This window comes from Neolamprologus multifasciatus, chromosome 11 (assembly GCF_963576455.1).
Source record: "Neolamprologus multifasciatus chromosome 11, fNeoMul1.2, whole genome shotgun sequence".
NCBI classification, from domain to species: Eukaryota; Metazoa; Chordata; class Actinopteri; order Cichliformes; family Cichlidae; genus Neolamprologus; species Neolamprologus multifasciatus.
The window spans coordinates 30,641,099-30,653,769 of NC_140449.1; the positions used below are offsets into that span (position 1 = coordinate 30,641,099).

The window sequence follows — 12,671 nt, forward strand, 5'->3', positions numbered from 1 at the left end:
CAAGCTAGCTATAAGCCCTCCCATCACCCTTTGTGTCCATCTAATGACACAGAATGAAGCAAGTGATACGTTTTAAAGAAGAAACTCAGACATTAATGAGAAACCAAACCCAAATTCCTGTTTTCAGGTCCAGTAAAATTAAAGCTTAGTCTACACAGTTCATTTGGTAGACGGTTGCCCTAATTTTCTCTTAAACAACAGAACTTCTCTATTTATGGTCACTTAAAAAACCCAGTATTCTCTTCAGTTCATTGTGTGTCATGACCTATGACATTTATCCACCCATGGGATGAATGTGAGGTCGTTATGGAATCATTATTGTTAAAGTTACCCAATCGTGCTACTGCTACTGCCGTCTGAGGAATTTTGCTAAGTATTAACTTTTAATGGCACTCATTTGTCATGATTGATTTTCCCTCTCAGTTAGGCCATTGTAACACTATTTAAACTGGTATCAATCAGAAATCAGTCAGTAAATTAAAAATGCAATAGAAAGACCCCTAAAAAATTGTTTTCAAATTGACATTAAGATTTTGTTTATTACTTTAAAGGCCCTTCATGGCCTGGGAGACAGTAGAATTGGAGAGACAGTAGAATTCATGTCTCAGCACAATCTGACATTTTGTCATTTTACTTCTTTAACTATTAGAATAGAATAGAACAGAATTCAACTTTATTGTCATTGCACATGCACAGGTACAGGGCAATGAAATGCAGTTTGCATCCATCCAGAAGTGCTTTAGTGATATAGATATATCACAATATATATTAGCAATAATATAGATATGTAAGTATATTACAGAAATGGGTCTATTATGGTCACTCCCGAGGCGTAACATGCCGACGTTTTGTCACGTCCCGGGGCGTTCCTGAGGAACGCAAAAGGAGACCTTCGGCGTTCTTATGGTACGCGGCGGGTTATGGCTGAAATCCAGTGCAATGACGCTCCCGCGGTAATAGACGTTCCAGCCCTGTATTCCAGCCCTAAACCTAACCTTATCCCTAGCCCTAACCATAACCTTTTTCCTGAGGTTAACCAGGACTTTAATGATGTTAAATAGCGTGTTTCTAAGTGATATGAAGAAAAAGAGCGAACATGTGTAGATTGAGTCCATATGGTTCTCATTTTTCCTCATTTTTCCGAGGTCGTCATTTAGGAACGTGGTGGGTAGCCGAAAACGTAATATGTTGACGATTTGTCACCTAGCGTAAAATGTTACGCTTTGGGAGTGAGAACGTGTTGGGTATGTTATAATGTACACGGTATGAAGTATGTTATGAATATTCTATAACTATAAGTATGTACAGGCTGTAGTGAGTACAAGCTATGAACAGGATATAAATATGAAAAACTATACAGAAATCTGAGATATACAGCTATACAGAAATGTGAACTATGCAAGTTATAAACAGTTGAAGAATTAAAAATTATCGTATGTACAGAATGATTATTTACACAGAGCTATACAGTAGTGCAGTTAAGATAAGTGAGATATGTGGATAATTTCTACAGAGGCTATATAAAGTGCTAGTGGTTGTGAGTCGTGGTTCAGTCCATGTTATTGACATGTTATTACATTTATTTTAGGTTATTAGGTTATTATTTTGTGCTGTTTTGACATTGCATTTGAGTCTTGCATGTCTTTATTGATGTGAAAATGGTTTCTAAGATTTAATCTTAGTGTTTACATTTTTTAGTTTTTTAATCTTTGATTTGATGTTGTGTGTTTTAATTTTGTAAAGCTGATTTTTATACATACTCCTACAGAGTAGAAGTACAGATGTTACTCACTCCTGTAGGCTTTATTTTGAGCTTCAGTTTTCCCATAACAAGAGAAACATTATTTATGTTTTCTGTTTGTTTTCTTTTATTTTATGTGAGCACAGTGAATTGATAATGTAGCTAACACTACTAAGTGTTTGCCTCTGCCCTACCCTCTCTGCTCACACTGCATTTTAACACTGACAAATTTCGAGTAAATCTGTTCTCATTTGCATATTTTTCTCTTTTTGTTGTCACACTGTGGTACAAACACGGAATATTGAATGAAACACAACCCATTAAGACTAATGTAAAACAGCTGCCCCTTTCAAAACATTTATAACCTGCTTCTCTGCACAGCTAAAATCCCAGTGTTACAGCTTAAAAACAACAACAAAGAAACAAACAAACAAAACAGCTGATTGGGTTTTTCTACATGTTGTACTTGTAATGTACGTGTTATGTACTATATTGTGACATTTACAGCATTTTCACTGAACAGCTTAGTTCTCCAATACTCACAAATGAGAGGCTGTCACAGTGGCATTAACCTTTATGTATATAACCACTATAGTCTCATCTTCAGTGGACCAGCTGACCTTTCAAAGGAGAGTGGGACCTTAAAAGGACAAAAGCTAAAACAGAGTAAACAGCAGAGTTGCAGTAATGTAGAGCATGAAAATATGTGTCAATTTGTTCATTTTATGCCAAATTATGAGGCTGTAAATAATAAGTATATTGATTTGGACCATTAAACACAATGTGATAGGGCTGAAGTATTGTCATCCCTAGACACCATACACATGCAGATTGTTCTGACTATATGACTGATATCAGACATCCAAACCCAGTAGCTTATTGGGCTAACATTATGTTTTGACCTTTCATGTGTTGGTCCTGCAGGACTAAAGCTGATCAAAGGCAACTCCACCCCTCTGAAGACCCCTACTCTGCCCAGGCCCCTAGATACAGTGCAGCTTAAGGACATTGTGTGTTACCTCTCCTTGCTAGAGGGTGGGCGTCCTGAGGACAAGCTTGAATGTGAGTATCATCCTATGTCACATGTCTGGGGCCTATGTTAATATGCAGTAAACATTAGCAATGCAGTAATGTGCAGATAGTGATTGTACTTGTCCTAACACTATGCAATATGCAATAAACACTGGGAACCTTGAATATACAAATAAAAAGATAACATGCAGATGCCAAACAACTGAGGTACCAGTAGGCCAAAGAAATGTCACTGGTTGTTAGAGCTCAGTGGGTGAAAAGCAGTTTTTCAGGCCAAATAAGGTCAAACTGAAGCCCAGTGAAAAAGACGAGAGGGAGCAAAGCAGTGACTCCTGGCAAAGCGATATCTCTTTGTCTGTGGATGCATAGTGTGTGCTTATTAGCAAAATAATAATAAACCACACATGCCTCATATGTACCAACCTTTCTGTTAAGAAACTGTGACTCTTTGGTCAAAAAATAACCAGTGTTAAGACACATCTCTGTGAACTGAATGAGATCTAGAAAAAGACTCGTAACAGTGTGAAGTGGTTCCTTCTGAATGTGCTTTTTAAGTGTGGGGACAACCTTAAAAAGAACCTTCAGTAAAGGTTTGAAAAATGTTGACCTTTGTTCTCAAGCTGTGATTGTGCTCTGAAAAGCTCTCGTCCTTGACTTGCCTATGGATGCTTAGCTCAGCCAGTTTTTCACATTTTCTTTTTCTGTTTGGGCTTCGATGAAAGATTTGTGGAATCCTTGATTCTAAAAATGTGTCAGTGGTAGACTTTTTTTAACGAATACCCAAAGAAGAATTTTTTTTTGATGTAATACATATCCTGTTGCAATAGTAAATGTTCATGTAGAGCCATTCATGTTTTGGTGAGGATTCAGTGCAGCTTTATTTTTTTAAATTTATTTTTGTATCCAGTAGGAGTTTGTCTGTATATAGTCCAATTTCTTTTAAACTACTTTAATTTGAGTGATAAAAACTCTTGGCATTCTCTTGTGAGCTTCATGAGGTAGTCAATTGAAATGGTTTTCCAACAAGATCTCAAATTTGGACTCATCAGACCAAAGCACAGATTTCCACTGGTCGAATGTCCATTCCTTGGGTTTCTTGGCCAAAACAAATCTCTTCAGTTTGTTGCATTTTCTTAGCAGTAGTTTAATAGCAGCTATTTGACAAAAGAGGCCTGATTCACGCAGTCTCCTTTGAACAATTGATGTAGAAACATGCCTGCTACAGGAACTCTGTCTTGCATTTACAGTGGCTTGCAAAAGTATTCGGCCCCCTTGAACTTTTCCACATTTGGTCACATTACAGCCACAAACATGAATCAATTTTATTGGAATTCCACGTGAAAGACCAATACAAAGTAGTGTACACGTGAGAAGTGGAACGAAAATCATACATGATTCCAAACATTTTTTTACAAATAAATAACTGAAAAGTGGGCTGTGCGTAATTATTCAGCCCCCTGAGTCAATACTTTGTAGAACCACCTTTTGCTGCAATTACAGCTGCCAGTCTTTTAGGGTATGTTTCTACCAGCTTTGCACATCTAGAGACTGAAATCCTTGCCCATTCTTCTTTGCAAAACAGCTCCAGCTCAGTCAGATTAGATGGACAGCGTTTGTGAACAGCAGTTTTCAGATCTTGCCACAGATTCTCAATTGGATTTAGATCTGGACTTTGACTGGGCCATTCTAACACATGGATATGTTTTGTTTTAAACCATCCCATTGTTGCCCTGGATTTATGTTTAGGGTCGTTGTCCTGCTGGAAGGTGAACCTCTGCTCCAGTCTCAAGTCTTTTGCAGACTCCAAGAGGTTTTCTTCCAAGATTGCCCTGTATTTGGCTCCATCCATCTTCCCATCAACTCTGACCAGCTTCCCTGTCCCTGCTGAAGAGAAGCACCCCCAGAGCACGATGCTGCCACCATCATATTTGACAGTGGAGATGGTGTGTTCAGAGTGATGTGCAGTGTTAGTTTTCCGCCACACTTAACGTTTTGCATTTTGGCCAAAAAGTTCCATTTTGGTCTCATCTGGCCAGAGCACCTTCTTCCACATGTTTGCTGTGTCCCCCACATGGCTTGTGGCAAACTGCAAACAGGACTTCTTATGGTTTTCTGTTAACAATGGCTTTCTTCTTGCCACTCTTCCATAAAGGCCAACTTTGTGCAGTGCACGACTAATAGTTGTCCTATGGACAGATTGCCCCACCTGAGCTGTAGATCTCTGCAGCTCGCCCACAGTCACCATGGGCCTCTTGGCTGCATTTCTGATCAGCGCTCTCCTTGTTCGGCCTGTGAGTTTAGGTGGACGGCCTAGTCTTGGTAGGTTTACAGTTGTGCCATACTCCTTCCATTTCTGAATGATGGCTTGAACAGTGCTCCGTGGGATGTTCAAGGCTTGGGAAATCTTTGTGTAGCCTAAGCCTGCTTTAAATTTCTCAATAACTTTATCCCTGACCTGTCTGGTGTGTTATTTGGACTTCATGGTGTTGTTGCTCACAATATTCTCTTAGACAACCTCTGAGGCCGTCACAGAGCAGCTGTACTTGTACTGACATTAGATTACACACAGGTGCACTCTATTTAGTCATTAGCACTCATCAGGCAACGTCTATGGGCAACTGACTGCACACAGACCAAAGGGGGCTGAATAATTACGCACACCCCACTTTGCAGTTATTTATTTGTAAAAAATGTTTGGAATCGTGTATGATTTTCGTTCCACTTCTCACGTGTACACCACTTTGTATTGGTCTTTCAAGTGGAATTCCAATAAAATTGATTCATGTTTGTGGCTGTAATGTGACAAAATGTGGGAAAGTTCAAGGGGGCCGAATACTTTTGCAAGCCACTGTATCTGGGCTCTAATCTGAGGTGCTGTTAACTTGCAATTTCTGGGGGTGGTGACTCGGATGAATTTATCCTCTGCAGCAGAGATGATTCTTGATCTTCCTTTCTGGGGGTGGTCCCCATGTGAGCCAGTTTCGTCTTAGCGCTTGATGGTTTTTACGACTCCACTTGGAGACACATTCAAATTTTTAGCAATTTTCCAGACTGACTGACCTTCAGCTCTTAAAGTAATGATGGACTGTCGTTTCTCTTTACTTAGCTGATTGGTTCTTGCCATAATATGAATTCTATCAGTTGTCAAATAGGGCTCTCAGCTGTGTACTAACCTGACTTCTGTACAACACAACTGATGTCAACAAAGCAAAGGGAGGCTACTTTGAGGAATCCAAAATATAAAACATATTTAGAGTTATTTATCAATTTTTTCTTTGCTACATAATTCCATATATCTTGCTTCATACATCTGATGTCTTCAGTATGTGTCTACAATGTATAAAGTAGTAAAAATAAAGAAAAAACATTAAATGAGAAGCTGTTTCTAAACTTTTTACTCTAATGTATATATAATCTACTAACAGAAACCCACCTGCTGTTCAAACTTTTTGTTTGGTTGGCCGATGACAAGAAAGTTGGGTCGGAAGAAGGAAGAAAGAAGCTAAAACTGGTTCTGTAAGAAATTGGATGGACCGACTCATCCAAAACTCCTTGATTATAGTCCAAGAATAAAATTATGGAATTGGAAATTAGCAGTTAGTTCCCTTTATTATAAATGATGCTCAACAATTAGTAAAATACTCAACTCAAACTCTGTTTTAATGTCTTGTTGCAGTCAAGTTTGCACCCAAACTGGGTGTGGGTCCCAATCAGCCAGAGTTTCGGGTGAGTTCATTGTGAAACCTGGCCCCACCTTATCATGCGAATTCCTGAGGTCAGATGGCCCAGGATGTGAGTGGGCGTTAAGGCGTCTGGGAAGGGATCTCAAAACTGGATTATAGATGGCAGAGAGTTGGTGTCGTAAACCACCGCCTCTGTTCAAAGATGGTCGCTCACAGTGGACATAGATGGCTTCTTTCACTCCTCTTTCAAACCTTCTGTTGTCTCTGTCCACTCTGAAAGAGTGTCCTTTATCCTTAAGATGCAGATGGACAGCTGAGTCCTGATTGGCTGATTGGGACCCACACCCAGTTTCACACCTTGGCTCAAGCGATTAGAGGATCATCAGGGGGTCCTTTTGTCCCTCTGTGGGGGGATACTCCCACTAGGTTTATATCTGGGACTCCCCACCATTTGACCTTAGAACTGAAGAAGCTTCTTGGATGAGAGGTGAAACGTCTTCAAGTAACTTAAAGAAGTCCAGACGCTTTTCTTTGCAAGCTCCTTTGACTACGATGACCTGGATGACTGAGAACCTTCACAGACATTTTGTACCTGCTGGTTTCTTTGTTTGGTTTGCTTTTTTTCTCAGCATTTTATCTGAGTGAGTCAGACTTTCCTGAGATGTTTTTGGTAATTAAGAAGTGCATTCAACCGAATTGTTTTTCTTATTGCATTATTCTTTACTTAAAACGAATTAAGGTAAAATGATTCCTCTTGCAGCCAGTCTTATCAGCCATTAACATTTGGGGTTTTCTAAACTCAAAGGTTCTAATCTGGCCACAGCCTAAATGCCTATTTTATTATAAATGTAAAAATCAATCGTTTTTTCTGCATCTCCACTTTCTGTCTTAATGCAGATCACCTTATTTTAAAGTGATCTTCTGAGCTCCCATAAAGCTTCACCAACAGGTGTTTGATACCTTATTTTGGCAGCCTATTGACACACCTCTTAATTGCAGTCATTGCATATATTATTCACAAAGTTTCCTCAATTGGACAGCAGACGTTTTTTTTTCTGTGTTGCTATAATGCTCATGCTTCTGCTAAATTATCGAGTAATGTTGCTCCCATTAAGCAAAGGGGATTATTAAATAATTCAGCAGATGGTACCTGTGACTGGGAACACATTATGGAATTAACTATGGGTGATGTGTCATTGCTGCACCCTGTCCCTGTAAACCGCTGTGGGCTTTCACATGTTATTTCGGTAGAGGATGGCTCCCTCTTCTGGACTGTTTGAAAATGCACAGCACAGATTTAAAGTGGTTCTTAGACACATATGTGCTGCTTTATTTACATCAGGATCATTAAAAATTAAAATAGCTTTAAAAAATACAGATTGCATGTAAACGTACAAATAAAAATGAGAAAGACAATAAAAATAAATTTAAAAATTCCCACTTTCAGGTATTTTTGCTACAGGCCATTAAAGACTTTATGAAAACACTTCTTATGATAACAAAATGATTAATTATTTCATATTTTTTTAAAATCTGAGAAATAACAAACTAAAAAGGTCAAAACTAACAAAAACTTACAATACAGTTTTTTCTTTTTATTGTTGATTTTTAAATGAAAGGTCGTTTATATCCTTAAATTATTTATGCCTAATATTTTTTTTCTGAAATAAAATGTGTAGTGAAGGGGTTTTTTTTGGTAACATTATTCCACTAATAAACAGGGGGCAGTAGTACACATATACAGCAATGCACCCACACTTTCTACTAAATGTGGATGCAAACTTAATCAAGTTGTGGCTTATTACAGCTGTTTCTGTGGGGGAAATTAATTTTGACAGTTTGTTAAAGGTGAGTAAGTTTTTTATTAATTAACTTTTTAAAAATTATTTATTTATTTTCAATGCAGACCTCCTGGGACACATATCAAGTTTCACTTTCAACTGTCACACTGCCGTTATTTATGTTTGATCCCTGTTTACAGTTTTAACTGGTCTCACCAAAGTCCATAAAATGTATTTCTCATTTTTCTTTTAGATGATAACAATGACCTGAATAGTAATCGGAAAACAGCTGGGTTTGAGTGGAGATACATTTGAACTTATTTGCAGTCACAATTATTTTAAAGATTTGTGTGTTTGAAAGAAATTTCTTTTCTTATTTCAGCCCATTTGTACTGCTGGTATCATGTCAACACCCTTTTCGCTCTCTTTACTGTTGGGTCCTCTTTGATCACTACAGTCACCCCCTTCTAACACCCTCAACCTCCACCCAACAGCAGACACCAGGATCAGCCACCACCATCACCTCTGTTTCCCTGGAAACTGGCAATTAGCTCCTCGTTAGTGGCCTGACAAGCTGCCATGTGACATCAACTCTTTAGTGATGATGTCAGTAGCCACGATGTGCTGCACCCAAGCCAGGCTGGAGGTGGGGCAGTGTTTTCTTTTTCTATTTATAGGCATTAGCCTGAAACAGTGTGCACAGCCATTTCCTGTTGATGTTGTTGTCACAGCTCAGCAGGACTTACAGTACTGTGCAAAACCCTCCATATCATTATATTTTGCAAGGAACATTAGAAATAGTTTTAGCGGGGAAAAAACTGCAAACACACAGAAATACATGGAAATACCATAATAAGGCAAAACCCGAGTTTGTGCAATTATAACTGGCTTGAAAATAGCCACCCTTGGCTTTGATGTTGGACAAGCTTTTAAGTAGTTCTTCAAACTTCTTGGAGGATATTACAAAAGTCTTTGGGTGATGCTGGCTTTTGTGCTGTTCCCTGTCAAGATGTTCCCCCACTGCTTCAATAAGCCACCAAAACACCAAAGACATCTAGCTAGTATTTTTCCTGGAAAATTAAAAGTAGAGAGGTGCTCTAAACTTTATATAACTCTGCAAGAGATGCACATATGCACATATGCTATGTGTAAGGTGTTTTTGCCTCAAGTTGTGAAACAAGTTTGCGGTTCCCACCTTTAGCTGGACGTTTTATTGCATATTTAGCAAAATACTGCACTTTGTTGCAGTTTGATGAAGCATTTTAGGTACTAAATCATCATTGAAGGTTTACATGCAGTTCTGACTCTGTTGCTATTGCAACAACATTGTGATATGACAGTTTTGCATCAGGTAAAAATTTCTAACAGGCAATATGATATACAGCAGGCCTAATTCCAACGTGAATCCTAATCTGCTGATACCTTTCTGTGTTCATAATTTCATTAATTTTGACAATATCCCCAACACCGCTGATTGAAATGCAGGCCCCAAACCATGACACAGCCTCCACCATGTTTTACACATGACTGTAGATATTCAAATTTGAATTCGTCCCTCCATTAGACCTGCTGCCACTAATTTTCAGTCCAGTTATATGAACAGATATATGAAGCAAGTTGTAATTTGACATACCCCAGACTTTTCTCACCATGTCCTTTCCTTCTCCCGGGTCCTGTGTCAGGTTTTCAGATACTGTTTATATGCTCATCTGCTGTAAATAGGATTTTAGGCCTGCTACTTTTCTGTCCTCAGTTTCCCTACGTTTTTTAAGGACACACTGCACATCGTCTCGAAATACGCATTCAACTCTTCGGGCACCTTGTTGGTGCAAAAACACTATTTTGCCTATCAGACTGTGCTATCTTTTAAACTTTTTAAATATTCAACTAAACAAATTGTAACAGTAGACAGGCTACTAGTAACAAAGTTGCTAAATTTTCTGTTATGTGCTCCCCTGGGGGAAGGGGGGGGGGGTCTTTTTATGCTTGAATGATCCACAGATCATGGTTCAACAAATAAAAGATTCCAATACATTCCCCTGTAAGATGCAAAGAACCAGACTGAAAATAAGAGAAAGACTAGCCAAAAAAATAAAGGTCAGAAATATTATTGGTCTAAAAAAGGCTTACTTTTTGACACAAAAATATAAAGAAGTGAGGAGCGATTCAAGATTTTGTCACAGCGCCATAAAATTACTAACGTTAAGAGATGATCAATCACATCTGTGATTTAGGAGCTGTCCGTTTCCATGGTGACACTTTTAAGTGGTAATTGGGGGACACTTAAAGTTGCAGCTTCAGAGGCTGATGAGACAGCTGCTGAGATAAAGACTTTGGTTTGCCTCTGTGTGCACTGACGTGATATTGGCACTGAAGAGAGTAGCCAAAGCTACAGTGGCACTAAATACTGACCTGAAACTTTGGAGAATCCATGATGTTACTACAATAAGCTGACATTTTCTTTTTGTCTCCATAGTCATGTTTCGACTCTACGACACCGATGGAAATGGCTCCTTGGACAGCTCGGTAAATATTTCCCTTTTGGAGTGTTTGTTTTGATTTACAAAATCAGGATCCTACCTCAGAATACTTTAGTTTTTAATGAGCAAAATGTTTTTGTTATTGGTTTTTTATGAGCTTTTATGGCATTGATAATATTATATATGCAAGATTATATAAGCTCAAGTTCCACTTGCCAATTACTATTCTTGACTGACAAATGGCTGACTGGCTACTGTGATTTACCCACATAAGCAGATGAGTTTATAGAGAAAACCCATATGAGAGAAACAGAAAAAATCCAGCAATTATATGGGGAGAAATGTCTTGTTGATGCCAGAGGTCAGTGGAGAATGGCCGGATTAGTTTGTTCTAATAGGAAGGCAGCACTAACTTGGCCAAGAACAGGAATCTGAGGCTGAAATTCACACGGGCTCATCAAAATTAGACCTATCTTCCCATGTGATGTCTGTGCTATGGATGTATGGTCGGAGGGGTCCTATTTCACTGCAGGTGTAAACTTTGCATGTGACAAATAAAAGTCTCCATCCATCTATCCATCCATCTATCCATCCATCCATCAAACCAAACACTGGGAAAATGTTACCTGGTTTCTTGAACATGTCAATGAGTTCACTGTACTTAAATGGCCTCCACAGTCACCAGATCCTATAGAACACCCTTGGAATGTGGTGGAATGGGAGATTCCTATCATGGATTTGCAGCAACTGTATGATACTATCATGTCAATATGCAGCAAAGTCTCTGAGGGATGTTTCCAGCCCCTTTGTTGGATTTATGACATGAAGAATAAAGTTAATTCTGGAAACAAAAAGTGGTCCAAACTAGTACTAACAAGGCATATCTGTCACAAAGTGGTCAGTGAGCATTTAAGCAATCCAGTGGCTTGTCCGATGACATAGATTTTCAGTTTTTCAGAGTTTCTGAGACTTTTTTTTTGTCAGGTAACAGATATCCAGCTCTGTTCACCACTTAGATAACTTTTTAAATAAAAAATTATAATATTTAACAGCTAAACTATCATCAGATGTTAGTCGATGGTTTAAAGGGTGGATTCATAATAATAGACTATATGATTTGCAAGCTGTCTTTTGTAAATGTAGGATAACGTTTTTTGCTGATTATCTTTCTAATATCTCTGTATTTTCTTCTTCAGTTCTTCTCCCTTGATCTTTTTTTCAAAATTTCACCAGTTAATCTCCATTTTTTAATAATTTCTGTCCATCAGTTTCTATTTCTCTGTATGTCTGTTTCTCCATCAACAAAATCATTTAAATAAATTAAGTAAATTAATGGATGAAATGGGAAGAGTAATGGAGAAAAACAAGGATGAGTAAAATCTGTGGCTTGGACATAGTTATGAATGAAAGAGCACTGCTCATTATCTGTGCAGAGTGTGTAGGAGGGAGTGGGGGTTTAAATTAAAGGGCTAAAAGGGAGATAGAGAAGGTGGAGTGGGTTTGGTAACGTATTCAATTATTAGTCATCTCTCACCCATTATTGGACGGCAGATAGAAAGCATAATAGAAAACAGAGGACTAATGAGAGGGCAGAGAGAATACAAATGTAGGCAGAGATAGCCATTCAGTGGGACCCAAATCATACTCAGAATTTAAGAGAAAATGAAAAAACAGTATGAACTCTTCATTTACACTCATACACTCTAGATTTTAAAGATATCCTAAGTGCATCATAGTGTTTCAGTGTGGTACTAGATAATAACATCACCCGCCTCTGCCCCCCAAAACCAACCATTGTAATTAAACCTTCAGCTTCAGAGTGCTTCCCACACTGCCTTTGTTTTTGCTGTGTGCAACTCTTCTCTGCGGAAGAATGACATTTCCAACCTGCTATTACGAGCTGTTCATCAGTCTATTCATGCCAAAGAAATTTAGTGACATTAACTTAAGGCTG

General features: G+C 38.5%; 1 protein-coding gene across 2 annotated transcripts in view; it reads left to right on the top strand.

Moving 5' to 3' along the window:
* dgkb (diacylglycerol kinase, beta) overlaps positions 1-12,671 on the top strand; it is an 85,302-nt gene that overhangs the window by 20,416 nt on the left and 52,215 nt on the right. For both annotated transcript variants that reach the window (XM_085176952.1, XM_085176951.1), the window contains 2 exons: positions 2,666-2,803; positions 10,714-10,763. In XM_085176952.1, coding sequence (XP_085033078.1) covers positions 2,666-2,803; positions 10,714-10,763 — 188 coding nt within the window. The remainder of the gene's footprint in view (positions 1-2,665; positions 2,804-10,713; positions 10,764-12,671) is intronic.